General features: G+C 50.7%; 9 protein-coding genes across 9 annotated transcripts; 5 read left to right on the forward strand and 4 right to left on the reverse strand.

Annotated features, from left to right (window-relative positions):
- Positions 1-1329: 1329 nt before the first annotated feature.
- Positions 1330-2532, reverse strand: N7515_003226 (uncharacterized protein; the record flags this gene model as incomplete). The annotated part of the gene is made up of 4 exons (XM_056663970.1): positions 1330-1622; positions 1882-1945; positions 2209-2350; positions 2411-2532. The coding sequence occupies 4 exons, from the start codon at positions 2530-2532 to the stop codon at positions 1330-1332; spliced, it is 621 nt and encodes a 206-aa protein (XP_056523027.1).
- A 1463-nt stretch (positions 2533-3995) lies between these two features.
- On the reverse strand, positions 3996-5975 carry N7515_003227 (uncharacterized protein; the record flags this gene model as incomplete). The annotated part of the gene is made up of 4 exons (XM_056663971.1): positions 3996-4921; positions 4981-5326; positions 5381-5651; positions 5701-5975. 4 exons carry the CDS (start codon positions 5973-5975, stop codon positions 3996-3998), a joined length of 1818 nt encoding a protein of 605 aa, XP_056523028.1.
- A 1177-nt stretch (positions 5976-7152) lies between these two features.
- Positions 7153-7767, forward strand: N7515_003228 (uncharacterized protein; the record flags this gene model as incomplete). The annotated part of the gene is made up of 3 exons (XM_056663972.1): positions 7153-7267; positions 7343-7595; positions 7647-7767. The coding sequence occupies 3 exons, from the start codon at positions 7153-7155 to the stop codon at positions 7765-7767; spliced, it is 489 nt and encodes a 162-aa protein (XP_056523029.1).
- A 786-nt stretch (positions 7768-8553) lies between these two features.
- On the forward strand, positions 8554-10330 carry N7515_003229 (putative CECR1 family adenosine deaminase; the record flags this gene model as incomplete). Its single annotated transcript, XM_056663973.1, has 2 exons — positions 8554-8677; positions 8727-10330. The coding sequence occupies 2 exons, from the start codon at positions 8554-8556 to the stop codon at positions 10328-10330; spliced, it is 1728 nt and encodes a 575-aa protein (XP_056523030.1).
- A 397-nt stretch (positions 10331-10727) lies between these two features.
- On the forward strand, positions 10728-17223 carry atg2 (uncharacterized protein; the record flags this gene model as incomplete). Its single annotated transcript, XM_056663974.1, has 4 exons — positions 10728-10892; positions 11007-16172; positions 16228-17151; positions 17206-17223. The coding sequence occupies 4 exons, from the start codon at positions 10728-10730 to the stop codon at positions 17221-17223; spliced, it is 6273 nt and encodes a 2090-aa protein (XP_056523031.1).
- A 749-nt stretch (positions 17224-17972) lies between these two features.
- N7515_003231 (oxidoreductase, short-chain dehydrogenase/reductase family) lies at positions 17973-19083 on the forward strand (the record flags this gene model as incomplete). The annotated part of the gene is made up of 2 exons (XM_056663975.1): positions 17973-18377; positions 18451-19083. The coding sequence occupies 2 exons, from the start codon at positions 17973-17975 to the stop codon at positions 19081-19083; spliced, it is 1038 nt and encodes a 345-aa protein (XP_056523032.1).
- A 572-nt stretch (positions 19084-19655) lies between these two features.
- Positions 19656-20856, reverse strand: N7515_003232 (uncharacterized protein; the record flags this gene model as incomplete). Its single annotated transcript, XM_056663976.1, has 4 exons — positions 19656-19954; positions 20206-20269; positions 20533-20674; positions 20735-20856. 4 exons carry the CDS (start codon positions 20854-20856, stop codon positions 19656-19658), a joined length of 627 nt encoding a protein of 208 aa, XP_056523033.1.
- Positions 20857-24244: 3388 nt separating this feature from the next.
- On the forward strand, positions 24245-26139 carry N7515_003233 (uncharacterized protein; the record flags this gene model as incomplete). Its single annotated transcript, XM_056663977.1, has 3 exons — positions 24245-24683; positions 24762-24838; positions 24892-26139. 3 exons carry the CDS (start codon positions 24245-24247, stop codon positions 26137-26139), a joined length of 1764 nt encoding a protein of 587 aa, XP_056523034.1.
- A 414-nt stretch (positions 26140-26553) lies between these two features.
- Positions 26554-27510, reverse strand: N7515_003234 (uncharacterized protein; the record flags this gene model as incomplete). The annotated part of the gene is made up of 1 exon (XM_056663978.1): positions 26554-27510. One exon carries the CDS (start codon positions 27508-27510, stop codon positions 26554-26556), a length of 957 nt encoding a protein of 318 aa, XP_056523035.1.
- Positions 27511-27528: the final 18 nt, after the last annotated feature.

Below are 27528 nucleotides of genomic sequence, written 5' to 3' on the forward strand. Positions count from 1 at the left end.
GACTATCAGCAGTTCACCGTCTCTCGATACATCCAATCCACATCGCAAAGCTGTTCACGCGATGGCCCCCAGGCGCAAACCCCAACAGCCAGCGAAAGAGGTGCCGCCAACATCTGCACGTGAACGTCCACGCATTCAGATCACTTCTTTTACACTCGACCACATGAGAGTGGATGGAAGAACCTTTGAGCCTGTGTGTCGAAACCCTGCCGACCCGTGCGGCCTCTCTCGACGCTGCGCTCGCTGATCTCATCTGGGAGCATATCCGAAGTTTTGGCGTGAGTCATTGCGGTAGAAGGTGAATCAAGACAAAATGGGAAGGAGAATTGAGCTACTTGGAGGCATGTGCCACTGATAGCAACAGCGACTGAGAGAGCCTGTATCCTCACCATGAGTGAGTGTCTCTAGGAAAGGAAAGAGTGCCTCTGCCCTTTCCCCCCTTCTTTTTCATGTGCTACCTCTTCACCTACGTGTTGGATTTCTTTACGTGTTGGATTATTCCTTTTCACATCTCCCCTCAACTTTCCCTTTTCGCTTTTGCTTTTTGCCTTTGTCTTTTGCCTTTCTTTTTCCCCCTAATACTCCCAGTTCTCGTCGCTGTTTCTAGTTGGCATGCTTAGGGACGAAGCACGAGAGTGGAGAAGGTCAGATACAGGCAACTGGGAGTATTAGGCAGCAGGCAAAAAGCAAAAAGCAAAAACGAAAGGGAAATAGGGAAAATTAAGGGAAAAAGTGAAAAGAAATGCAACACGATTCTCTCGTCGTCCTCGGTCTCAGTCTCGTCCAATTGTCACGTAGCACTCATACATGAGACTGCCCCAGAAGAATGAGTCTATGGGATTAACAACTACAAATGTTACTTGAAGGCTGTGTGATTTTGACTGGATAGTAGTTGGTAAACATGGACGCGGTATCTCAGTCAAACCCGACTATTTGGGAGCCCCCTTCAAGTTACTGACTGCCTTCTCCTTACAATCCGACAGTGAAGATTCCTGCCGTTGAGTCGAAGAGCTTTACATATAGGCATCGTAGTTTGTTTACTGGATCTCTATGTTTCACGCGATAGTGATACCTATGAATTGACTATTGAAGAAGAATAGCTGCCTCGAAAATGAACCAGAAGATAACCCAAATCCAGCATATCCGAAGTTTTGCCGACAGGAGTCATTCCGATCGAAGTTGAATTAGATCGGAATAGGAAAGAGAAGTTGAATTTCTCGGAGGCATGTGCCATTGATAGCAACAGCGACTGAGACTGTATCCTCACCATGGGTGAGTGTCTCTAGGAGGAAAGAGTGCCTCTGCCCTTTCCTCCCTTCCTTCTTAGGACTAATAGGTGGGGAAGGTCAAACCCATTCCCTCATCCATGCTGTTGGTCTCCTGGATCGCCATCTCATCCGAAGTGTTCTCAATTGCCGGAACTCGGACTTTGTTCTCGTCAACCTGGACACGGGGAGGGCAGTTGCGAAGAAGACGATGACCTCCATGAAGTGGCTTTTTTCCAAAAACCAACTTGTACGGAGCAGTGTCCGGCATTATGAGTTCAAACTCGGTGTATTCGAAATCCCTTGCTTTGGGGACCCTGTTCTTGATGGCCTTCTTGACCCGGCATCTGCGATTACCTACACACTCACAGGTTAGCAGGTATCCATCATCGACTTGACGATGATACTGTGATACATACGCGTTCTCAGAAATCTTTTCACATTCTCGTCAGAAAACCCGGGGTCGTCCCATGAAATTCCCAAGATGTTACCTGGCAGCGGTTGTGGGGGGCTAGCTCGAGTCGCTTTCAAGCCCTTGGCTGGAGTCGCCTTCGAGCGCTTGGCTGGAGTCAATTGTAAGCAGCTGTCTGGCGTTACTTATAGTAGCGGCACATACCTTTCTTGGCCGCAAGCATAGCAGCCAATTGCCTCTTGTGTGCATCGAGCAAAACTTCTATGAACTGTCAGAGTCAATGTATACCAATGGAGTCGCTGTGGCACCTACTCTTGGATGGGTCAATCCAATTGCGGGGACTGAAGGGGCTGTCTGACAGCGGGTTTTGGGGTCGCTCCCATGGCACTCGCATTGCGAGTTGACGAGGGTTCAGGCTTATAAAGCGACCCGGGCTCATGCTTAAATGGCCCGGGGGCTGAAGAAGCTACAAGACACCACACATGAGTCGGCATTCTCAGAAGACTTGCAATAGACAGGGGATGGACTCACCTTCAAAGTGCCCTTAGGCTCGGGTGTCACACTCATGCCCTCAGACAGAGTCATCTTGTCCTTCATGTCGGTCACTAGCTTTGCCATGGCCTGCTGGTGCGTGGAAGGTTCACAGACTTCATGAGATGGGACGAAACCAGACCTATCAGAAGTTAGCCAGATTTCTCACTGAGATGGCAAAATTATGGAGAGAACCACTTACGATTTTGCCCATGGCATGGCGACCTGCTGGTACCCATCCACTGCCTCGATCATAGGCCTATAGGGAATCATCGCCGTCCACGGATTGGCCTGGGCCTGGTCGTCCGCGCTGTGAGCAGACATGCTGACGATCACGCTAGATCTAGTACAGTAACAGAAGTTGGGGAACTGAGAAGGTGTACTGAGAAGGTGTACTGGGAAGGTGTACTGGGAAGGTGTACTGAGAAGGTGTACTGAGAAGGTGTACTGAGAAGGTGTACTGAGAAGGTGTACTGAGAAGGTGTGAAAGAGCAATGGTAAAAGAGCAGTGGAAGGGGGAAGAAGTACAAGAGAGAAGTGGAAGAGAAAAGTGGGAGAAGCGAAGTATGTAGAAATAGAAGCGAGAAGTGCGAGAAGCACTCCAGGGCTAAGGGTAAACTGCATCTCATGCCCTCGTCTACTGTCATTTGTTGCCCTCTACCCTCTACCCTCTGCCCTCTCATCTTGAACTTGTGACCTGCTGCTCTGGATGAACATTAGAGCCGCACGCCCACACCTTGGGTGTTCTTAGGCTCTAGGATATTAATTTACATATTGCGGGCTGCCATTAACTCCCGTCTTATATTCTCTTTACTTCAACCTCATATATCCCATCGAGGTAGTAGCAGTATAGTACCTACGGTAATAGGCCCAAAACTGTATGTTTGAAGAAGACACGCCGCTCTTCTTGTCACCCACGCCCTCGTCTACCCCCCGCCAACCTGTAGATAGTCTCGAAAGTCAACTTAAGCCATCAATATAGGTATACAATATGGTTTCCACTCCATCCAAAGCCCGAGTCCAGTCGCAAACATGTACTGTTTGTTGAAGGCCACGTGAGAAGATCATGGAAGCCCTAGGTTTGACGGCCCGTATGCCCACGAGCCTTCCACGGACCACGTCGAGCACTCGGGGGAGCACCAAGGAGTGACATAGTTATCCTCACGCTGCATTGTCCAACTGCAACGACATTCTTGATATGATTCAGAAACTTCCCACTGACGTTGGTAGATCCCTCGGACCCTCCGCGGGATAGACTTCAGGTGGAGATCCCTGATTCATCATTCGACTTTCGTTATTGAGATTGAAGAATACGAACCGCGTCTCAGACCACCTTCTTCGCTGGTACTTCAGACAGGAAACATTAGGGGTGCTGGAGAGCCTTCGTTTGAACGCGATTGCCCACCAGGATCCGATATGTTGAAGGAAATCCTGGAGGAGCCTTTTCCAGCTGAACGGTTCGAAATGGAGCTTTCGTCCAGACTGCGGGGGTGGGAAAGTCCTCAAGACTTCGTTCGGTGACGTGGTACCAGTAGGCGGGGCGGTTAAGATGGAAGCGGAGGGACGAGGATGGAGTGGCTTTTCTAGGTATCCTGTTACTGTTTTTCTATTGTTTTTCTGTCTCTCCAGGTATCTACATAATGACAGCGGCAAGAACGTCAAGTCAAGATATCCTTTATTGGCTACGCGGAAAGACGTTATTTCGATAAATGTTCCCATATTTTCACTCCCGACACCTTTCTTGATGCCGACGTTGATTCGTTCATCATCACTAAACCTTCAAATGTCTAGAACACCATACCCTTGACCTGAGCAACCTTCTTCAGGTTGATATCCTTGATCAAGAGGGTCCATAAGATCGCCAAACCCATCACACCCAGTCCAGCAGCAAGCATTCTAACCTGTGTATAACCATATGCTTCCTGGATACCCAATCTCATCGCAGTGCCGGGGGCGTACTTCAGTTGCTCCGGGACACCTCCATAAATATCCTCAAGATTAGACAGGTCCGGCAGATACCTGATAAGGGCCTTCTTGTATGTGTTGTTCCAAATTGCCGTGGAGATAGTCAGACCCGCCGAATCTCCAATGGTACCGACCACGTTGAGCAGGGCCAGGGCCGTGGCAACGTGCTGGTGGTCGACGGCAGCGAGAATGGACAGCTGCTGGACGAGGATGAAGATCGATCCGCCGATTGAGATGAAGATCTGACACATCACTTGATAGCCTACACTCTGGCCTGGGCGACGGAAGTAGATCATCAGACCCTGGGCGAAGATGTATAGCGGGACGGAAATGTATAGCAGCCACTTGAAGCGACCGGTTTTTCGGATGGCAAATCCAACGAAGAACAACAGTACGCCGGAGACCACGTCGAATGTGTTGACGACATACCCGGATTCGGCGATGGTGAGTTCATTGACCACTTGGAGGAAGTTTTGGAAGAAGTTGCTCCAGCAGTAGTTGGAAAGCTGGTATGTTGCATCCAGGAGGCAGGCACCGACCACTGTTCGGTTGGTGAGGAAGGAGTAGGGGAGGAGAGGGGTAGGAGCGATGTATTTCTCGTAAAGGGCGAAGAAGAAGAGCATCGAGAATCCGACCACAATCATAGCGATGATATAATCTGTGCCCCAGCCGTTGGGAGCTTCGGCGGCAATGTCAAATGGTAGCTCGAACAGGACAAGTCCTGCAGTAAAGATGAAGACTCCGATCACTTTATTTTAGGTTAGTATCTGGAATTTCGAGGGTCATTCTCGGTTTCGTATCACTTACAATCGAACTCAAGAGTCCAAAACCAGATACTCTGGAAGAGATTTCGACCACTTTTCTCTCTAATCACCACAGTATTTCCCTTCTTGGCCTTTCTCAGGTTATATTTGAGGATGAAAAACAACGGGGCAGCCACACACGGGAAGATGATGGCGAAAGTACCATAGGCCCATCGCCAGCCTGTGTGGTCGTAGAACAGATTAGCCACCTTTGGTCCAGCAAAGGCAGTAATGATATAAGGAGAAGATGTGAAGGCGTATGCCAGCGCTCGGTTCTTCAATTGGGACAAATCGGCGGTGATAACATCCACAGCGAATTGCATTCCTCCAAAGCCAACATAATAGAACACCTGAGTTTTTTCGGTTAGCATCTGCTCCGCTAGTATATCAACACAATGTCTTACATTTGCTGCGCAATAAACGGGGAAACTGTCGCAAGACGCCATCAGAATGAGGCCGATCGTAGAGCAAACCGACATGACGAGGAATCCCTCGGCACGACCCCAGGTGTCCATCATCTTTGCCACTGGGAGGAAGAGAGCAGCGGAGCAAGCATCGGCGATAGCGGTAGGAAGACCAGATAAGGAGTGTTGCTGAAACGAGCTAGCGACATAAGTGCTTAAACTACCATCGATGGATGAAATCCAGGCATAGACGAAGTAGAGGAACCACATACTATAGAAAAGGTTAGGGAGAGTCTGAGGGATGCAGGCAATTGACTTACTTGATAAAAGTGAAGATCAGAGCAACCTTTGACCAGGTCTGAGCCACAGCCTCGACTTCCTGGACACCGTGCTGCAGCTCTTCAAAGGGCACACCAGGCAATTCCGCGCCATTGTTCGGCAATGCCTCATCGGCATGACGAGCCGGTCGCTCTGACTTTTCCGGCCCTACATTCTGCCTGTCCACCTCGTCCGAGTAACTCGCAGCCTCATCTTGGTCGATCTTGATCCGATGAAAGACCGACCGGGCCCTTTGGAGCAAGGGACGAACATTCATCACTATCGAATGAAGCTCAAAATTTCATGGGATTCAACCAGGTAGAACTTTGGTCTTTGCAAAGGTGGAATTATTTCGCAGTGGGAACCTTGGAAGGAATTGCACTGATATATGAACTGCCAGACCGGCGAATTCCTCAAATAGCGCAGTCGGCACAAGCGAATGGGCCTCAAGAAACCACTAGAGAAAGGTCGGGTTTTGGTCGCTCATCTGTGGAGCATGACGGCCATTCTTTCCGTGTTTTTATCAATCAGGATAATGTAGCCCAACCATGTGTCGAGCTGATGTGGGCCATCGGTCCACTGGGAGCCGAAACAGGCAGGGTCAACTGGTGAGAAGATCTAATCAGATCATCGGTGGAAGTGAGATCGGCCATTAGTTACCCTTTTCAGCTACCGTTGTCGGACTCGTCGGAATCGTCGCTTTGGAGACAAGCTTTCTCTGGTTGCTTGGGAAATTAAATATGGGTCCGTGGCGTCTGAGTTGTCTCACTTGGCAAAATGCGAGAAGATGTGGATAAAAGGGAAAGTTATCAGATTATCAGATTTGCCAAGCTTTGGGACTGGACCAGAACCAGCTTCCAATCCGGAGGTTATTGGTGTGCCTCACAAGAATGATGCTGGTCCCCATTATTCTTACCTCACTCAAAGGTTGTTCTGTCTTATTCCACTCCAGGGTGGGGTCATCGCTTTGTCATTCGATCTCCACTGGGAAAGACACTCTACTACAACAGTGTGTGCGTGATGCATGAGATAGTCGTTCCGAATCCCGATCGTTTTCGTACGTACATCTGGTGGGTATTCTAAGCGAGGAAATATCCATTCAGGTTGATCGAGACCGGAAATACCTCGGGGTGCTAATGTTCCATTTGTTTGTATACCTACACGGGCAATATTGTGGTGTTTGGAACGATAGGTATATTTCCACGTCATGTAGGTCCCTAGCCCGGTGCCCTTAGGTACCGCTAATAGAAGCTACCACCTTTTGAGTGTAACCGAGTGATAACTAGTTAACTAGGTATTCGCCTAAGTGCTTTATCTATGAACATACCAACGTACTGTGTACTCTACCTCCCAGGAAGCCTGCTACCAACAAGGCATTCTCCATCGAGACGATGACTGGCCGAAGTGCTTTGAAGATGCTGTGGCCTTCCAAACAGGCAAGCAGCTAGGTTCGTATGATGTTTGTGTTCGCCATGGTCAACGTGCCTCTAGACCCGACGATTGTGCGCCGGATCTGGGATCGGTTCAAGGAACAGATGAGCGACGATCTGCCACGTTTCCTGGCGCTCCGTGCTCCCAACCTCAGGCCTTCGCATGATATCTCGCACGAGGATCTTGCTCTGTACTACATCTGACAAGACCTAGCATACCACGAGAAGACCATGGCGGAATATGGCCTACAGGGACCAACCAGGGATTGGCATTTCCTTATTGGTCACCGTTTCCAGGAATTGCAGGAAGAGCTCTCCAACGATAGGAATCGCTCTCAGGCCGATTTCGACGAACTCCATGCGCAGATGGATCAGGGCCAGGCAAATGTCGTCGCCGAGGTGGTCGCGCAGATCGAGATTGGGTCCGACCGATGCGCGGTACTTCTTGCATGGTCCAGGTGGGACTGGTACGTATTCTTATCGCTTATGTGCTATACTCGCTCATCCATGTATTATAGGCAAGACTCTCCTGTACCGCGCGCTTTCTGCGTACTACCGAGCCAAGGGGGAGACTGTCCTCCGCGTAGCATCTACCGGACTGGCTTCTCTGCTACTTCCTGGAGGTCGTACGGCCCATAAGCGCTTCCGTGTCCCGTTCGTCTGCCATGGCCAATATCCCCCCTCCCGGTCATCCACACGACCGATCACCCGCGTCTGACGCACAGTGGGTATCTCACCATTCACATTCCAGCGCTTCCTCCAGCAAGATGGCAGGTGCAGGAAGATGATCAGCTGATCCTCGGCTGCGAAGTCAAGCTTCAATAAACGTGCCAAACTTATATCACCGTCAAATGACAGGCTAAGTTCAGTCCGGGACCTCTGCGCGTTATTCAGCCAGAATGCGCAGACGAAGGAATACAATATACTCCTTATTCTCGGAGGCAGCCCCCCCCCCCTCCGGGCAGTGAAGAAGACTATTTTAGAGGTCCGGGCTGTCCTCTTTGCAGTCCTCTTTGCAGTCCTCTTCACTAGGCCAGGGCCCAGGTGCCTGCCTCCGATAGATAAGGAGTATTGTACTCCTTGGTCTGAGCATTCTGGCTGAATAACGCATCCTGTCATTTATGATTCGACGGCGATATGAGTTTGCCACGTGCAACTTGCCATTCTATGTAGTGTTGGATGTCAGAACTCAGACGAGAAGGAGAATAAGGTACCAGACAACGAAAAATCGGATGAGGTAGGTAGAGGGGTAGATAAAGGTAGCATTCATCTCCTGGGCGGAAACGGAGAAGGCGGGGGTTAGGCGGGGGAGCCGATTAATCTGCCCCCCTCCCACCTCCCGTGACAAATTGAAATGACAAGCTTATTCGATACAACAGTACGGAGTACAACTACACAGTTCACATTCTCACCAATTCGAGAAAAATGGCAAATACTGACAAAGAATGGGAATTGGAGGAGGGTATCCCTCAGTTCGAGGATCCTTTCATCCAACAATATTTAAAAGGGCGCGATGCTTTGATTGTCGAAGAGCATAAGCGACGTCATGGTAGTTCCCAGAATCAAACCCAGAAAACCTCAAAACTGATCATCGTTAGATGCAAATCTTCGGCAATCTCTGTCACCCATAGCCGCCCGGGCGGCGAAGATTGTATCGCAGGTCAGAGCCCAGGAACAACGAGAGCTGTGGACGGCTGGATTGGATGAGGCCACCGCCCACCAGGCCGATGAGATTCTTTACCCCGGTGTCATGTTCAACTTGGCCAAGGGCCGCATGGAGAAGACTAAACTATGGAAAATTGTGGAAAAGATGCCCAAGGGGTCTCTCCTGCACGCCCATATGGATGCCATGTTTGACATCGAATTCCTGATTGACCAGGCATTCTCCACGCCAGGAATACACATGTTGGCGCCGAAGCCCTTGATCACAGAAAAGGATTACGAAGAAGCGCCCGTGTTTTTCCACTACTCCTCGCAGCCTCTGGAAGCATCAGAGAATAAGCCGGGGATTTGGTCGGAGACATACGAGGCCGACTCACTAATCTCCATCCAGAAGGCTGCCTCTACCTTCCCCAAGGGAGGGGAGAAGGGCTTCCGGGAATGGCTGACCTCCCGATGTGTCCTTGTGCCAGAACATTCATATCATCATCACCACGGAGTGGACGCCATTTGGTCTATCTTTACGAGGTGTTTTCCCATCGTCGACTCTATCTTGATGTACGAGCCTATCTTCCGAGCCTGTTTCCGTCGTTTGCTAGGACAACTTGCTGCGGATGGGATTCGATATGTAGAGTTCCGCATCGCATTTGTCTTCCAGTTCCGGAGAGAAGGGAACGACAAACCCGATGAGGATTACCTCGGGTGGTGCCGAGTGGTGGAGGAGGTGGTGGCGGAGTTCAAAGAAACCGAAGAGGGGCATGGCTTCTATGATGCTCGTATTATCTGGACTACGCTGCGCCGCTTTTCCAATGATGGGATTGTTCAAAGCATGAAGCAGTGCATCGAAACGAAGCAGGAGTTCCCCAACCTGATCAGTGGGTTCGACCTGGTCGGGCAAGAGGATTTGGGACGACCTCTCGTCGACCTTGTTCCACTGCTATTCTGGTTCCGAAAGCAGTGTGCGGAAGAAGATGTCGACATTCCGTTCTTCTTCCACGCGGGAGAATGTCTCGGTGATGGCGACGAAACAGACCACAACCTCTTCGATGCTATCCTTCTTGGCACCCGACGAATCGGCCATGGATTCTCGCTTTACAAGCATCCTCTGCTCATTGACTTAGTCAAAGAAAAGAAGATCCTCATCGAATGCTGTCCAATTTCAAACGAGGTTCTCCGCCTTGCTAGCTCCATCAAGTCTCATCCTCTACCCGCACTATTGTCCCGAGGTGTCCCTGTTTCGCTGTGCAACGACGACCCGGCGCTTCTGGGTCACGGGCGGAATGGATTGACGCACGATTTTTGGCAGGCATTACAGGGGCTGCAAAATGTGGACTTGGTTGGCCTATCGATGATGGCCCAGAACTCCATTCGGTGGAGCTGCTATGAAGATCAATCGACCGCCGAGTGGAAAGCTGGCATTCAGAACGGAGTGATGGGGACGGGACTCAAGTCTGAGCGGCTGCGCGATTTCGGATCAGATTTCGAGAAGTTCTGCGAGTGGATTGTATTGGAGTTTGCCGAGTTTGACGCCGATGAGGACTGAGGCTCCGTCATGTTGATCACGCGTGACGCGATACCTGTCATATACTGCGTAGTAGCCTAGGGCAAACGTGAACAGGAGAATTAGTCGATCAATATCCAACAAACATAGCCCTAGAATTGTGCAGTAACGTGAAATGCGCGATAAGAAAATTATTGGTCAATCCGACGTGATCAGAAAGGGTCAATGATCGGTGAGTTGGACCTTGGCATCTCGCCGCCTGACTCGCACTTATCGCCTTTATCAGGTGCCCGGAACGTCATTGTTTAACTTCCAACACCCCCCTGCACCACTTCTCATCTACTCCCCTTTGCCGGGGCTGGATTTCCAGAACTTTTTCAAGCCATTTTCGATGCGACGTGCCTACCTATAACGGGCCTTTCCCCGGCTCTCAGTCACGATGGCGTCGTACTTCATGCCGTCATTCTTCCAGAAGCGGCTACTCAAATACGCCTTATCGCACCTGGGTCTGGTCGACACAGAGGCACTGGATCTAGACAATCTAGGCATCCGCTGGGGCCAACGGAGTACGATCGAGTTGAAAGATATTGGCCTCAAATTAGATGTGAGTGGAAAGCGGTGGACTGATCTCCCCCGCGGGCAGCGGGGCGGTGTTTGGTGGTCATCAAACGCGAAATGTGGAGCAACATAGTCTGACAGTTTTTTTATGGCGAAATAGAAATTATCAACGATTCTAGATCTACCTCCCTCCTGCGAGCTGCTCAGCGCCCGAGTGCAGCTTCTTCGACTTACCCTTCCGGCCGATTTGCATAGTAGTGGGATTCTCTGCGAGGCAAACGGCATCGAGATACACATTCGGTTATTGTCCGAGGAATCAAATAAGACGAAATCCGGGAGACGACATGACAACTATTCGGCCGTGCCCACACCATCTGGTCTGGCGGAGTCATTCCTTGAGTCTGAGCCTAAGAAAGAAAGGGAAGAGCTACAAGCCGCCATATCGTCACAGTCCCAGGTCCTGCCCCGTGACCCGTTAACATGGGAAGCCGATGACGATGAAGAGCTTGGCCTCGGGAGCGATACATTATCATTGCCGAGCTTTGTCGCCGGGTTTCTGAAGGGCGTTGTGGATCGACTCCAGCTCAAGGTCAAAGATGTGGCTGTACGGGTGGACATGGAGTTGAAGCAGGATGGACCATCAAAACGACAGCCTGAACATAAGCCGGATCTTGTCGCAGCCCTGTTGGGCGTCGGGCAAATTGATGTATACGGGGTATCTGAGAGACCCGCTGACTCGGAGGGTCTTCTTTTTCGGGAAGGAAAACGGCTGATTTCAGTTGCGGACATCGCCGTCAGCTTGATTTCGGACCCAACGGTCTTCTCAAACTACTCTCGATTTGCACCTCCTGCGTCCCCGACGACCACGCGGTCTCGAGGAAGCCAACCGTCGAGCAGAGCGCCATCTCCCTCTCTGCTGGATGGCTCGGAACCAAGGGATCTAGAACCCCTCGCGATGACCCAATCGACCATACTGGAACCACGGCAAGCCTTCGGCGAGTCAAGCGTCGTATCGCATAACTTGGAGGCGTCTGCAATTACCCATGATGGCCGGTTTTCGGACGCAGACTCCGAGTCAGGGAGTCAACGTGATGGATATTTGGAAGACTCGCAGATATTTGGAGACGACCCATTCCAGGATAACCCGGGATACCTGGATTCGGTGATTGACGCACAACTCGATGATTCTGACCAAGAGCACTCACCGATAATGCACCCCCAAGACCGACTGGCAGAAGTTGAATGGAGGAGCCGCTCGTCTTCTGGCCCGGAAAGTTTATACCAGAGCCAAGACGCATACCCCGACGAGCCCTCATTCCTCCCTGACAGCTACCAAAATCCCCATGGTTACGATACCCACCAGAGCCAGCTTGGCCATGAAACTGACGAGATTACGCAACCTACCCCTTACGATAATCACGACGCAAATGAACATAACGAACGTGTACGCTTAAGCGGGCCGTCTCATCCTTCCAGTAAATCTCCTGCCCCCTCAGAACCCGACCGCACAGACGCCCGTGAAGAAGCCTCAAATGCCGATCTCAACGAGTCCAAGTTCTTCTCTCATGATGAAGCCCAGAGTCTTTACATGAGTGCAATCAGCCAAGAACCGAATGCGAGCTTCATGCCGAACATGCCAGGAGCATGGGGCTCGTTCGAAGGTGCATCAAAGTCACATAGCGCTTCTGATGATCGCTCAACGCAGATCGCTGTTGACCTAGCACATTCTGCACAGGTTGAAGATGAAGTGCCCCAGATGACCACAGCTTTGTCCGAAGAGGACCATGCCGGACAGCATGACATGGACAGCCAGGCCTTGTCACAGTCAATACACAATGACATACCCTCGATTCCATCTCTTCGTCTTCAAGGGATCGATGAGATGAGAAAGTCAGTTTTGACTGTTGACAAGATGTTGCTGTGGATCTCGTTCCCGACGTCTGAAGAAGCATCAGATGACCCAGCACCTACGATACCACAAAAGGAGAAGGTGGATAGTGATATCAAAGGATGCACCATCAGCTTCGGAGATTCCGCGCCCGAAGAAAGCCTTCTCGCCTCTAGGGCATATAGGTCTACCCGATTCGGAAGAGGTGTTGAGCCACAGACCCACCCGAGCGCGGGTAGTGAACTACCTGAACTGGCTACGGAGCTGTTCTCCATCTCCGTGCATTTTGATATTGCAACTGGTTGGCTTCTCACCAAGATAGGGCAAAAGCTTCTGCATGCTTTTGATGCGGCTGAAAAAGATCCGTCTGAGAAGCAGTCGCGAAGGGAACATCCCGAGCGCAAGCCACCTGTTCATCTTGTCATCCATGCGGTTTCAATCAAGTTCGTTGAACGTGTGCTGGGTGACGTTCATTCGTCTGAAAATAGCGCCTCCCCTTCGTCGCCTCACCGCGTGGAAGATGTGATTGTTCGTTTGTCTTTGTCTGATATGGATGTTCGCCTCTCAACCCAAGATATGATCACCAGGCTAAACCTTGACGTGTCCAAGTTTGGGTTTGGGTTTGCCTCGGAAGACATTATCTTCTTTGACGAGACGTTGAAGATGCGTGAATCTACACGTGATGTCTTGTCACCTTCGCAAGGAGACATTTCTATCTCACTAGTCAAGTCGGCGGACTCGGCCAAGGTTGAAATCTCTACGTTGCCCTTGCACATAAATCTCAATATCCAGCGCCTCGAAGAGGTTCTAGGCTGGATGGGTGGCCTGAGTACCATTCTCGAACTTGGAAGTTCCATATCGTCGGTCTCAACAGTGAAAGGCAGCTCGTCTCCTTCCAAGCAGCGCCCTCGTGGTGTGCACTTTGAGACACCCGCCCCAATTGTGCAGGCATCTGAAAGCACGTCAACGCCCTGGAAACTTAACGCTCGATTGAGTGCTATCTTGTTGGATGTTACCGGGGAGACTCATTGTCTTCAGTTAACGACGACGGCCGTCAAGATTGTGAGTCGGTTTGAAGGGATAGGTGTCCAAATAGACAAGGCGAAGCTCATGGGACCTATTTCTCTTGATGACCGCCCAGTCGATCCTCCCGCAAAAATTACACTGGGCAACATTCGCCTTGAGTTCTTTTTTGCCCCTAAGGAGGTTGATCTGGATCGGCTTTTGACGTTGATTACTCCATCTCAAGACAAATTCGAAGAGGAAGATGATATCATGCTAGACACATTATTGCGACAGCGGCGACAAGGGTCCGTTCTTCGTGTGACAATCGGACGCTTGGAAACGCTCATCTCAGATACCGGTGGATTAGAGCCTCTCTCGTCCCTTGGTGTCGAGCTGAGTCGACTTTCCAACGTCACGAAGTACTTGCCGGAAGATGATCGCCCTGGTATTCTTACACTGATGCTGATTCGTGAATTCCAAGGCCATGTCCACGTGGGTGGAGAAGTTGGTGGCATCAAAAGTGATCTTACCGACGTTGAAGTGGCACATATCACCATGCCTTCACTTACTGCAGCCCAAATCGGGACCATCAATGTCAATCGGAACGACGAAGAGACTCTGCTGAAACAAGCCCTGTGGCCTCCAAACAAATACGAAGATCCAGACGAGTCCCATCCGCCGGTTCTCATGGCTCGTTTCATTCCTGATGAGATGGATCCGACCTACAAGGTCAAACTGCACAACCTCCTCGTTGAGTACACAGTGCCCTCAGTAACGGCATTTTTGGGACTTGGTGGTGACAAGATGGGCGGAGAATTGGCCAGTAGCATGGTTAATTCGATTGCCAATCTGGCAGAGCACTCGATGCCGTCTCCTGTATTGTCAGGTTCACCAAGGTTGAATTCATCAAGCTCATCGACTAAGCCGATGAAATTGGCAGTTGGGTTTAAAGATTGTGTGCTTGGTCTAAACCCCCGGAATTCTCCCGCCAAAGGCCTTGCAGTCCTCACCAATGCCAAATTCACAGGTAGCATGCAGGGAGATGAATCGGCCCAGGCGTCCTTGGATCTCAAGAAAGCTTCGCTCATGATCATCGACAATGTTTGGCATGAGGGTGTTGATAATCTGCACCAACGCAGCTCAACTGTCCCTCAGGTCACCCAGACTCAGGCATATATCGACAAAGGTTACGTTCCTGTGTCTACTATCTCGTCAGCGACCGCTGGTGTCGAGCTGATCAGTGCCGAGGATGGAACCAAGTCTCTGGACGTTCAGCTGAGGGATGAACTGTTGATTCTTGAAACCTGCGCCGATTCCACGCAGACACTCATCAGCATCCTGAATGGACTTCAACCTCCGACTCCGCCGAGCGTCAAGGTCAAATATCGAACAGAGATCATGCCCATCCAAGACATGTTTGCCTCCTTTACTGGGGATGCTTTTGCGGCTGATCCTACGCTTCCCACTCTTCCCATTGATGATGCGTTGGCATCTATCTCTGAAGAACCCTCCAGGGAAAATCAGCTGATCGACGAGCTCGACTATGTCAGTGACTTCTACCCCGCGAAAAGCAATTCCGGTGGTGCTGAAGGCCTAGGAGCGGGCCCCAACGGCCTTCCGGACAGCTTCCATTCCCAACACGAAGTGTCTAGTTCGACGGAATTGGACTTCCAGGAAGACCACTTTGCAAAGAAATCACCAGTAGCTGGAACTGCACACAGGTGGGATTCTACTCAGAACACCTACGGTCTTACCGATGACACAAAGCTCGAACACAGTCCGTTGCGTGTGTGCGTACGCGACGTGCATTTTATCTGGAATCTCTTTGATGGATATGACTGGCAGCGCACCCGTGACACGATCTCCAAGGCTGTGAAGGAGGTGGAGACTAAAGCCACAGAACGACGTGCCAGGGGCTCACGGATGTCACCATCAGCGGATGACGAAGAGGAGTCTGTCATTGGCGATTTCCTTTTCAACTCCATCTATATCGGTATTCCAGCGAACAAGGATCCACGGGAACTCCATCGCGAGATCAACCACGACATTGATGACCTCACCAGCGAGACTGGGAGCTATGCGACGTCTACCACTGTGACTGGGGCTGGCAGTCGCCAGGGCCGCCCGACCTCCAAGCGAGAAAAGAAATTGCGGCTTCACCGGAGTAAGCATCACAAGATGACCTTTGAGTTGAAGGGAGTCTCGGCCGACTTGATTGTCTTCCCGCCAGGTTCAGGAGAGACGCAGAGCTCGTTGGATGTACGGGTCAAAGATCTCGAGATTTATGATCATGTTCCGACATCTACGTGGAAGAAGTTTGCGACCTACATGCGTGAGGCTGGCGAGAAAGAGAGCGGAACAAGCATGGTCCACCTGGAGATTCTAACTGTCAAGCCGGTGCCTGAGCTAGCTGCGTCGGAAATTGTACTCAAGGTTAGTTACCCATTCGTCTACTGTTCCGATCTCTATTTCTAACATGTACTGCTAGGCTACCGTTCTACCTCTGCGGCTGCACGTTGATCAAGATGCCCTCGACTTCATGAGTCGATTCTTCGAGTTCAGAGACGAGACAGCAGACCCGTCCGGTGTCCCCGGCGACGTCCCATTCCTACAGCGAGTGGAGATCAACGCTGTGCAGGTCAAACTAGATTTCAAGCCCAAGCGGGTCGACTACGCTGGCCTTCGGTCCGGCCGCACGACCGAGTTCATGAACTTCTTCGTCCTTGACGGCGCCGACATGGTACTACGGCATGTGATCATTTACGGTGTCTCCGGCTTCGACCGATTAGGCCAAACCCTCAACGACATCTGGATGCCAGACGTGAAAAAGAACCAACTGCCGGGCGTGCTCGCCGGTCTAGCACCGATCCGCTCGCTGGTCAACGTCGGCGGCGGCGTGCGCGACCTAATCGTTGTCCCCATGCGGGAATACAAGAAGGACGGCCGAATCGTGCGCAGCATCCAAAAGGGCGCCCTTGCATTTGCCAAGACGACCTCCAACGAGTTGGTCAAGCTCGGAGCCAAACTCGCCATTGGCACGCAGACCGTCCTGCAGGGCGCCGAGGACCTGCTCACCTCGCCCAATGCGGCGACCTTGGACGACGACTCCCTCGACGAAGATGAAGCCAAGAAGATCTCCCTTTACGCCGATCAGCCGGTTGGGGTGGTACAGGGACTGCGGGGAGCATTCAGCGGCCTCGAGCGTGACCTTCTTTTAGCCCGTGACGCGATCGTCGCGGTACCTGGCGAAGTGGTCGAGAGTGGAAGTGCCAAGGCCGCCGCAAAGGCAGTGTGGAAGCGTGCGCCGACCGTGATTCTTCGACCCGCCATCGGGGTGTCCAAGGCCGTGGGACAGACTCTGCTTGGTGCGGGAAATACTCTTGATCCGAGTAATCGGCGCAAGATGGAAGATGTAAGTGGTTCCCATTTTGGGGTTGTATGTGGCTGTGGCTGACTTGAATTTTAGAAGTACAAACGGTACTGAGGGTGAAGCGCACGAGGTGTGGTCTCGGTTGGAGCGGCTGTTTCATTTTTTCTTTGTTTTCGTCCCTTGTATCCTCCGTACATATGCAGCTATATCCCCTGATGCTTTCACGTCTAATCAGTTCTTGTTTCTTAGCGTCCTTCTGGCTAGTCCCAAATTGGTATAGTGCATAGGGTCATTTAGCCGGTGAACACGAGTCCCAGAAGTGCTGCCGGTGCACACTCACTCACCACTCCCTTCATCACTTATTGTTGAGACGGTCCTCAGGTTTACGTTTCTGCTTGCTCTTTCCCACAACGCCCGGCGTTTTCTGTTTTTCCTTCTTCACCTGTCTGTAGAGTGTAGAATACACAGATTCCTTTCTTTCTGCAAGAGACAATTGTTTTTATCTTCCAAAGAGCCTCAAATTGCGCCAGTCCTTGCTCGAACACTAATCATTGACCTCCGGACAAGCAATCTTTTCCGCCAACGGTAGTGGTTGATCTTTGGCGCCTGTTTATGATTCCAAATTGTCTCAAGATCCAACATGTTCTGGTTTAGTCGATTCCCGAATCAGCAGTGCGCAGCAGGCCCCGAGTCAGCTAGTTCCAGTCCGGTTAGGCCGGAGTCAGCGGACTAAAGGCGAAGAGGCATTTACAGCAGATAAAGCAATCCAGCGTGCGTTTTCGACGTCCAATCTTCCCAGTCCAACACGACCCCATTCACATTGGAACGTTTTCAATTGATCTCTCATTATTATCTCGCCCGACATGTCGATGGTCTCCCGAGTTCCCTTTCAGCTATCCGGTCGGTACGCCGAGCGCAACCGGTGGGAAAACTTGAATGGCCCGGTTGACTCGCGTGTTACTGGAAGTCAGATCGTCGAAGACGAAGGACTAGCTGATCAATGGTCTGACAAGGTTGTGCTGATTACCGGTGTTTCCTCTGGAATCGGTGTCGAGACTGTGCGTGTTTTGGCCTCTACTGGGGCTACCATCTTTGGTACAGCCAGGAACCTCGACAAAGCAAAGGAAGCTTTGGGTGGTTCCTTGCTCGATTCTGGGCGTGTAAAGCTTTTATTTATGGACCAGACCGATTTCTCGAGCGTCCGGGCTTGCGCCGCGGAATTCTTGAAGCAGACCTCTAAGCTTAACATCCTTATCAACAACGCGGCTGTGAGTCCACTAAGGTTAATGTGGCTTCTAGACTTTGAGTGTTTTAGAGTCGCTGTCTTACTCTCTTATATAGGTGATGAACACTCCGGAGGGTCGAACTAACGATGGCTTTGAACTTCAATTTGGGACGAATCACCTATCGCATTTCTTGCTCTTCTACCTACTCAAGGACATCCTACTAGAAACGGCACGCTCATCGCCTGGCTTCCATTCCCGTATCGTCAGCGTTTCCTCCGCGGCCCATCGCTACAGCCCTATTCCCCTTGGCAATGTCAATTTTGAGGGGAATTACAACGGCTGGCTAGCGTACGGATCTAGCAAGACAGCCAATATCTATATGACGAACCAGATCGAACGCTTATACGGAGCGCAAGGTCTTCATGGTTTCAGTGTTCATCCCGGGGCCTTCATGAGTCCCAATCTCCAGAAACACTCCCAGGAGGAGATGAAGGCAGTGTTGAAGGACAAACGCGCTCTTGCGTACTTGTCAAGTCTTGGCCAGGCCTGTGCAACCACGGTCTATGGTGCCGTGTCCAGTGAACTGGAAGGGAAAGGCGGTTTTTACTTAGAAGGTGCATCGGTGGCTGTCCATCCGACACCTTCGGATGGAGATGCACTTGAATACGGATTTGGCAGCTGGGCATTTGACGACGCAAAGGAAAAGGAACTGTGGGGGCTGAGCAAGTCCTGGGTTGGCGTTGAGTAGGGGTTGTCTGGTCTTAACTGGATGGCAATTGCCCGGGACCTTGGACGCGGCGCTATATCAGTCAAACTCGACTATTGGGAGCCCCTTCAAGTTACTGACTACCTTCTCCTTACACTCCGACAGTGAATATTCCTGCCGTTGAGTCGAAGAGCTTTACATATAGGCCCGATAGTTTGTTTACTGGATCTCTATGTTTCACGCGATGATAATATGAATTGACTATTGAAGAAAAATCGCTGGCAACTTGGAGTATTAGGGGAAGAAAAGCAAAAAGAAAAAGAGAAAAACGCAGAAGGCAGAAGGCAGAAGGCCAACACATAAAGAGGAACAACATGAGATAAAAGGAACCACATGAAAACATGAGCATAACCCAAGTCCAGCATATCCGAAGTTTTGCCGACAAGGGTCATTCCGATCTAAGTTGAATGAGATCGAAATAGGAAAGAGAGGTTGAGCTTCTCGGAGGCATGTGCCACTCATAGCAACAGCGACTGAGACTGTATCCTCACCATGGGTGAGTGTCTCTAGGAGGAAAAGAGTGCCTCCGCCCTTTCCTCCCTTCCTTCTTAGGATTAATTGGTGAGGAAGGTCAAACCCATTCCCTCATTCATGCTATTGTTTCCCTCGATCACCATCTCATCCGAAGTGTTCTCAATTGCCGGAACTCGGACTTTGTTTTCATCATTCTGGACACGGCGAGGGCAGTCGCGAGGAAGACGACGATCTCCATGACGTGGCTTTTGTCCAAAAACCAACTTGTACGGAGCAGTGTCCGGCATTATGAGTTCAAACTCGGTGTATTCGAAATCGCTCGCTTTGGCGACCCTGTTGTTGCCGTTCGTGGCCTTCTTGACCCGGCATCTGCGATCACCTACACACTCACAGGTTAGCAGGTTTCCATCATCGACTTGACGGTGATACATACGCGTTCTCAGAAATCTTTTGACATTCTCGTCAGAAAACCCGGGGTCGTCCCATGAAATTCCCAAGATGTTGCCTGGCAGCGGTTGTGGGTGGCTAGCTCGAGACGCTTTCAAGCCCTTGGCTGGAGTCCCTTTCGAACGCTTGGCTGGAGTCAACTGTAAGCAGCTGCCTGGCGTTACTTATAGTAGCGGCACATACCTTTTCTGGCCGCAAGCATAGCAGCAAGTTGCCTCTTGTGTGCATCGAGCAAAGCTTCTATGAACTGTCAGAGTCAATGTATACCAATGGAGTCGCTGTGGCACCTACTCTTGGATGGGTCAATCCAATTGCGGGGGCTAAAGGGGCTGTCGGTCAACGGGTTTTGGGGTCGCTCCCATGGCACTCGCATTGCGAGTTGACGAGGGTTCAGGCTTATGAAGCGACCCGGGCTCATGCTTAGATGGCCCGGGGGCTGAAGAAGCTAAAATACACCACACATGAGTCGGCATTCTCAGAAGATTTGCAATAGACAGGGGATGGACTCACCTTCAAAGTGCCCTTAGGCTCAGGTGCCACGCTCATGCCCTCGGACAGAGTCATCTTGTCCTTCATGTCGGTCACTAGCTTCGCCATGGCCTGCTGGTGCGTGGAAGGTTCACAGACTTCATGAGATGGGACGAAACCAGACCTATCAGAAGTTAGCCAGATTTCTCATTGAGATGGCAAAATTATGGAGAGAACCACTTACGATTTCGCCCATGGGATGGCGACCTGGTGGTACCCATCGACTGCCTGGGTCATAGGCCTGTAGGGAATCATAGCCGACCACGGATTGGCCTGGGCCTTATCGTCCGCGCTGTGAACAGACATGCTGACGATCACGCTAGATCTAGTACAGCAACAGAAGGTGGGAAGTGAGAAGGCGGGAAGTGAGAAGGTGGGATGTGGAAGGTGGGATGTGGGAAGTTAGGATGTGGGAAGTTAGGATGTGGGAAGTTAGGATGTGAGAAGTGAGAAATTGGGATGTGAGAAGTTGTAGAAAAGCAATGGATAGAAGAGCAGTGGAAGAGAAAAGAAGTGCAAGAGAGAAGTGGAAGAGAAAAGTGGGAGAAGCGAAGTATGTAGAAATAGAAGCGAGAGTGCGAGAAGCACTCCAGGGCTGAGGGTAAACTGCATCTCATGCCCTCGTCTACTGACATTTGCTGCCCTCTACCCTCTACCCTCTGCCCTCTCATCTTGAACTTGTGACCTGCTGCTCTGGATGAACATTAGAACCACACCTTGGAGGTTTCTAGGCTCTATGGTATTAATGCACATATTGCTGCCATCAACTTACATGTTCTCTTTACTTCAACCTCATATATCCCATCGAGGTATTAGCAGTATAGACATAGTACCTAATAGGCCCAAAACTGTATGTTTGAAGACGACACGCCGCTCTTCTTGTCACCCACACCCTCGTCTACATCCCCCCAATCTGTAGATGGGTCTCGAAAGCCAAGCCATCAATATATACAACAGTGGATGTCTTGCACTCCAAATCCCGAATTCAAGTCGCAACCATGTGTACTGACTATTGTCTGTTGCGGGCCACGTGAGAAGATCGAGCCCTAGGTTTGACAGCCAGTTTACCCACGAGCCTTCCACATCAGCACTCCCAGAAGCACCATGGAGTAACATAGTTATCCTCACGCTGCATTGTCCAGTTTCAACGACTTTCTTGATAGGTATGGTTGAGAAACTTCACACTGGCATTGGTAGATCCACGCATGAGATGATGAGACTGACGAATCGGCCATTCTTCGCGTTCTTGTCTTGTCTATGTACTGGGGGCGGGAGTACGTTCTGATCAAAATATAATATCACTTTGATGCTACTGTTACGTACTGTATCTTATTGCTAATTTGCTATAGATCGTAGATCGTAGATTGTATGTTGAGGTCTCGTCACCCTCCCCTGATGCAGAGCAACTTAGGGCACGGGTATCCACATGAGAGCGACATGCACTCAAGAACAAGGGTCTGGCAGGGATGCAAACGGTGACAGACGAATAGAATGGTTCAGATGCAGTCTATACTGTCTATTTGACTCAAAACTTAAAAGACCTCTGCGAAGATGGTGAAAGAGAACCCGATCGTCTACTTACCAAACATGGGAGAACCCCAATACCGCCCCTGTCTAACAGTAACAGCCCGAATGCGGCAAAAGTGCCGATCACGTGGCCATTTCGCCTCAACCTTATTCCGTGGTCGACTTGGTGAGTTGGTGATAAGCTCAGAACAGTCACGTGCATGATGGCCAGTACTATGTAGTAAACTAGTAATTGTTTTCCAAGGTTATCGATGTTATCATGATAGTACTCAGTTTGTTCAATTTTCCTTCAGAGCATATGTGCATTGTTATGGGGTTTATGATATCATGTCTTTGTTTTTTCCATTGCTTATCGGTTTCAAGTTTGATACCACATGACCCATGCACATTGGAATTGCTTTCGTCTCCCCATTTGCTTTGACATGAGAGTGATTTAGAGTAGTTTAATCCTGCAATGGCCTAAGGAATCCAGAGTCCTACTGTGTACATTCCTGAATATAATTGGAATATGTATAGGTGCAGTGGTCATCTGCCCAAGTCGATGCCCGACCAGACCACGCGGTCGCATGATTCATATACTTCACTACCAATAGCATTGGAATAAAATTACCTCGTCCCACCAATGTCGATCATCCTGCCTGGGGCAACAAGGCACCGACGTACAGAACAAATCATGCAAGTGGAAACGGCTAGGGGTGCAGTCGCATCATGGAAGCTGACTTGGAACAGATCACACTACCGCCGATCACTATTTGTGTACACAAAAAGTATCTGCAGTTGTGCCTTGTTCTGTTATCTGTTGCTTGTTCCTGTGCCTTGAATGAGAAATACGACTGTTCGACCATGGAACAAAACCGAAGGGATTTCGGCGACCCCGATGTACGCAGTAAAGGAGAGGGAATAGCCGAAGCTCGGAGGAGAGGAAGTCCACCTGTACTTGGGTCTTCCAGTGAACGAAGTCAGTGTATGAATCATTGTAGGTAATCGTGAGGCAGGAACCCCATTTTATTTCGTGCATAAGGGTTGACTCCATAGATCGACTTGTCTCCGTAGTTCGTACCTCCGTACAGTAGAAATCGTTGGGTATGATCCAGTCATGATGCTAGTGGAGAATGTTAGATATTTTTTGTCGGGAATTTCATGCCGATATTCGAGACAATTGTAGATAACCAATGATAAGAAGTAAAGCCACCACTGTCTGAAGATGTGTTTTGCCCTTTCAGCTCTGGACTTAGACATATGTCTGTTCTGCACGCCGACTGGTTCTAGGCTTGGTGGTGGGAGGCGGTGGATATGGAAGGGAAAGAGCAATGTGAGGGAGATGATTGGGTGGGAGAGAGCGGAAGGGGTGTGGGGGCACTGGGGGGTGGAAGGAAAAAGATAGTACACTAACCAGATCAGGGAAAGTGAAATGTCTTAAAAAGACTAAGAAAAGTCAAAAAAAACTAAAGAAAAGTCCCCAGATCTCTGAGGCTGAGATCCATCTGTAAGACTGCAAGTGATTGGTTTAACATCTTGGTTAGGGTGAAAATGTCAATCTTACTGGACAATCTATTGTCAGTGCCTGATTCTAAGATTCTTTAACACATCATCTACAAGTACTCCGTACACCAGTAAATACTCAGACCGACTTTTTCCCAGATGACGTCTATGAGTGAGGGATGAACCATGGGTCCTTTTTGAGGCAACAATTGTCAGCGGTCTAGTCCACTCTAAATTCTCTTTCCATTGCCAGTCACGATGCCTAGATTGAACTGATGGGCTGATTTCCTTTGAACTTTCTTATTGTTCCCCGGGTAGAACGTGGATAACGTGGGTACATGATCGGGATTCAGGCACATTCCCGTCCATCCCGGTTTTTCAACTTCCGACCTGGACGTTTATTTTATTTTATTTTAAATTATCCCACCCCCCGTACCTTGCATCTCTGATATTGTGAACTATCATTGCCATTGTTATATGCTCTCAAATCCTGCTATCCCTTGCTGGGCAAATTGGACTAGTCAAATCCAGTGTGGAGAAGTGGGTTTGATCTACTGCATCGGATATGTCGACAATCTAAAAAGTGGGCATCCCGCAAAAAGACAAGAAGCAGGACTTCCAGACGACATAAGGAAAAGAACTGGTGACGAAGCCAGTATAAATTCACAGTTGAGCTGCCGAGAAAATGAATCAAAATACATACTCCGCAGCCAACGACATCTGGCACAGCCAGCTGCTGGACAGCCCCCTCTGCCACAAGTGTCTCGAACTCCATGACCACCATGCATGCACGACTCCTCTTTCCAAGCCCCTTTCGGCAGACGCTATCTCCCTCCCCCCTCGATCTATCAGATCCGGCATTACAGGTGCCCTCTCTCTCCACGATTACCGCAAGTTTCTCTCCAAATCTGCGGACCGCGTCGGCGATCGTGCCGATCATGCAAGTAGGAAATTGAAGCGAAAGACCGCCGCGTTGCATTTGAACCGCCCGCCCGCTCTTTCCATTTCTTATCCGGTCTCTGTGTCGTCTGCGACCTCGAGTCCTCCGCCACTGTCTCCTTCCTACTCACAGAGTATCGTTTCCCAGCGGAGTGAAGAGCCTGAGATTGCGGAAGCCCAGCCTGGTGAGTTTCCCTTGTTTCAATTGGCTTTTTGAGTTTCGGGGGATTGTTCGCGAAGAATCTTCGCTGACAGTTCAATAGCGCATTCTCAATATAATCAGGACCCACGAGCAACCGTTGCGGATATAGGGCGTGGTAGAGTGAATAGGAAGCGTTTGGTAAGTCGACTGAAACATTTACAAAAGACACAAACTCACTGACAAAGAACCAGAATACTTTTCGTGAAAAGCTTCAGAAGAGAACCGAAGCGAAAGTAGAAGCAGATCGTGCTGCTAAACCGCCAGACACAGACTCAATGTTGGCCCATACGCAGGCCGTTGCCACCGTGTCACACGGTGGCGCCTGCTTCGAGATACTGAACCCGCGCAAGTCGCTGGATCTCGCACGCATCGTCTCATACATTGAAGACGTGGACAATTGCTCCATGGTCTCTGTAGACCACCGTGACTCGGCCTTTTCTCTCGAGCAAGGACTGGACCGGGTGTCCCTGTCCCAACTCACCGATGCCTCGTTGCCTTCATTCTACTCCACGAACTCACTGTACACATCTCTCCCCGCCGACCCACCAACACCGAAGGCCCAGTCAACAGATATCCCATCCTCCTCTCCGCGAATCCGCGAGCGTATCCGCTCGCTATCAGACTACTCTCTCACCGACCAAGCCTTCAATTACTGGAGCCGGCCTGTACAAAACGAGCCCACGATTCACGAACCCAACCACCAGCACTCCTTCAGCGAAAGAGACGCACCACATGCACACCTCACCTCCATCCGCGAGGAACCCAGACCCCCAGCTCTGGACCTCTCTCTCGACAACTCCCGCCCCTCAACACCCTCCACCCGAACCTTCTACTCGGACAGCGAGATTGGCGAGCCAGGCTCACCAGTCTACGCCAACGGCGACTGGGCCCAAGTCGACGACCGCGACAGAGGCATCTTCTACGAACAACCAGAATACGAGGACGAAGACATCACCCCTTCCGCCCAAGAATATACCCCCTACCCCCATAATCTCGACCAAGAACACCTTCAAAACCAACACCGCCACCAACAAATCCACAGAACTCAAACACCCGAAACAAATCCCGAACCCCCAACCCCCCGTGAAACACCCCTAGACACACCCCTCACATCCCCAATGCATTCACCAATGTACTCATCCTTCGACTCTGCATACCCATACCCATCAACACCCTCAACCTCCAAATTACCGCACTACCCTCCCTTGGATCCATACACCTATGATCCGGTGTACTTCGATCCGCATGTGCAATCTGTCCTTGCAGCTGCGAACGCGGAGACGATGGGATTGCGCGGGACACCCGCACGGGCACTTGAGGAGTTACAACGCGGTCGTGGTGATGCGCGGTTTGAGTTCCCGAGGGGAAAGAGTCATGAGAGGAAGTCTGTGCAGAGGAAGGGATTGAAGAAGTTTTTCAGTTGGAGATCTGGGAATTAGATTCTTTGGGGGAGGAATGGATGTGGTTCTGGGAATCACAGAAAGGAACGCGTTATGAAGACTGGACTTGGTGTTTGGTGTTGTATGTGATGGACGGGCTGGATACTGGACTTTTACCTCTTTTCTTTTATCTTGGGTTATTTCTCTTGCTTGTTCTTTTACATACCTTTGATTTCTCGCCTGTCTGAGACGGGTTGTATTATTATGAATTTTATCTGGATGTTTCCTTGCTGGTCACTTTGCATTGACGAATCTGTCATTGAAGACAGATGAATGAACGTTCATACGTGTAAGTAGGGATCGGGCCCATGTCACTACATTCCTACATCATTTATATGAGTGGCAATTTCTTTCAAAGTGGATATATTCTATAACCGGGTATCAATATAAAAGTATATACATGCATAATGCATACTACTCCTCAATGGCCATACTGGCCAAAGCCGCACTAACAAGACTCTTCCTCCTCAAGCCCAGTCCCTGCTCCCCCCTCTTCCCCCCGAAATGACTCTTCTCAACCCGACTCGACAACACAGCCCCAACAGAACTCTTCCGTCTGCCCCTCCCCTCGCCATTCCCATTCCCATGTCCCTCAGGCCCAAACCGACTCCTAGCAAGCGTCAACGCCCTCCGTCTCGGCGAAGCCCGCGGCGGCAAAGAGCTAGGATGACAATCATCCTCGTCGCGCGCGCACTCGAAATCAGCGGATTCATCCATTAGCGAGCGCTGCATGGCCTCGACTTCGAGCTGGTTGCATTGGAGCTGGGAGATCTGTTGGCGTTGGAGACGGATGTCTTGGTACTGGGAATGAGATTGTTTGGATTGGGGGTTGAAAGGGAGGCCGAGGCCCACACCGGCGTTTGCGTTTGCGTTCAGACTTAGTTCCGGGCAGTCGGAGAGGAGGTCTGGCGGTAGGAAGGTTGGACTGGTAGTTATTGAAGAGGCGGAGGGGGAGGAGAGACAGTCGACGCCCGAGTCGTCGGAGTGGTCTGTGTCTGGTGGGGTCAGGACGTAGCCTTGGTATCTGCGACGGGTGTGGGAATTGCTGTGGGGAGGGCCGGCTTGCTGGGGTCGGGTTTCGGTTGGCGAGGCGAGGGTGTGTTCGTGCAGTTTCTGGGTTAGGGTTGAGATGGAGAGGCGTTTGTGGTCTTCGTAGGGGAAGGGGACGGAGGTTGGCGGTTGGTTGCGGTGGAAGTGGGTTGAGCGGGGGCGGGGGATGTTGCGGAAGCGTTGGGATTGGGGGGAGGGACAGCGGGAGGAGAGCGGGGATATGAGGTTGCTGTCGGTGTCGACCATTAGGCGATCGTCGGCGTCGAGGGCGAGGCGAGATGGTCGCGAGGACGGTGAGGTGAAGGAGAAGTCTTCGAACATTTTGTTTGTGCTTGTGTA

The sequence above is a fragment of the Penicillium bovifimosum genome (assembly GCF_028826915.1).
Source record: "Penicillium bovifimosum strain IBT 22155 chromosome Unknown utg000003l_segment0_segment0, whole genome shotgun sequence".
Taxonomy (NCBI): domain Eukaryota; kingdom Fungi; phylum Ascomycota; class Eurotiomycetes; order Eurotiales; family Aspergillaceae; genus Penicillium; species Penicillium bovifimosum.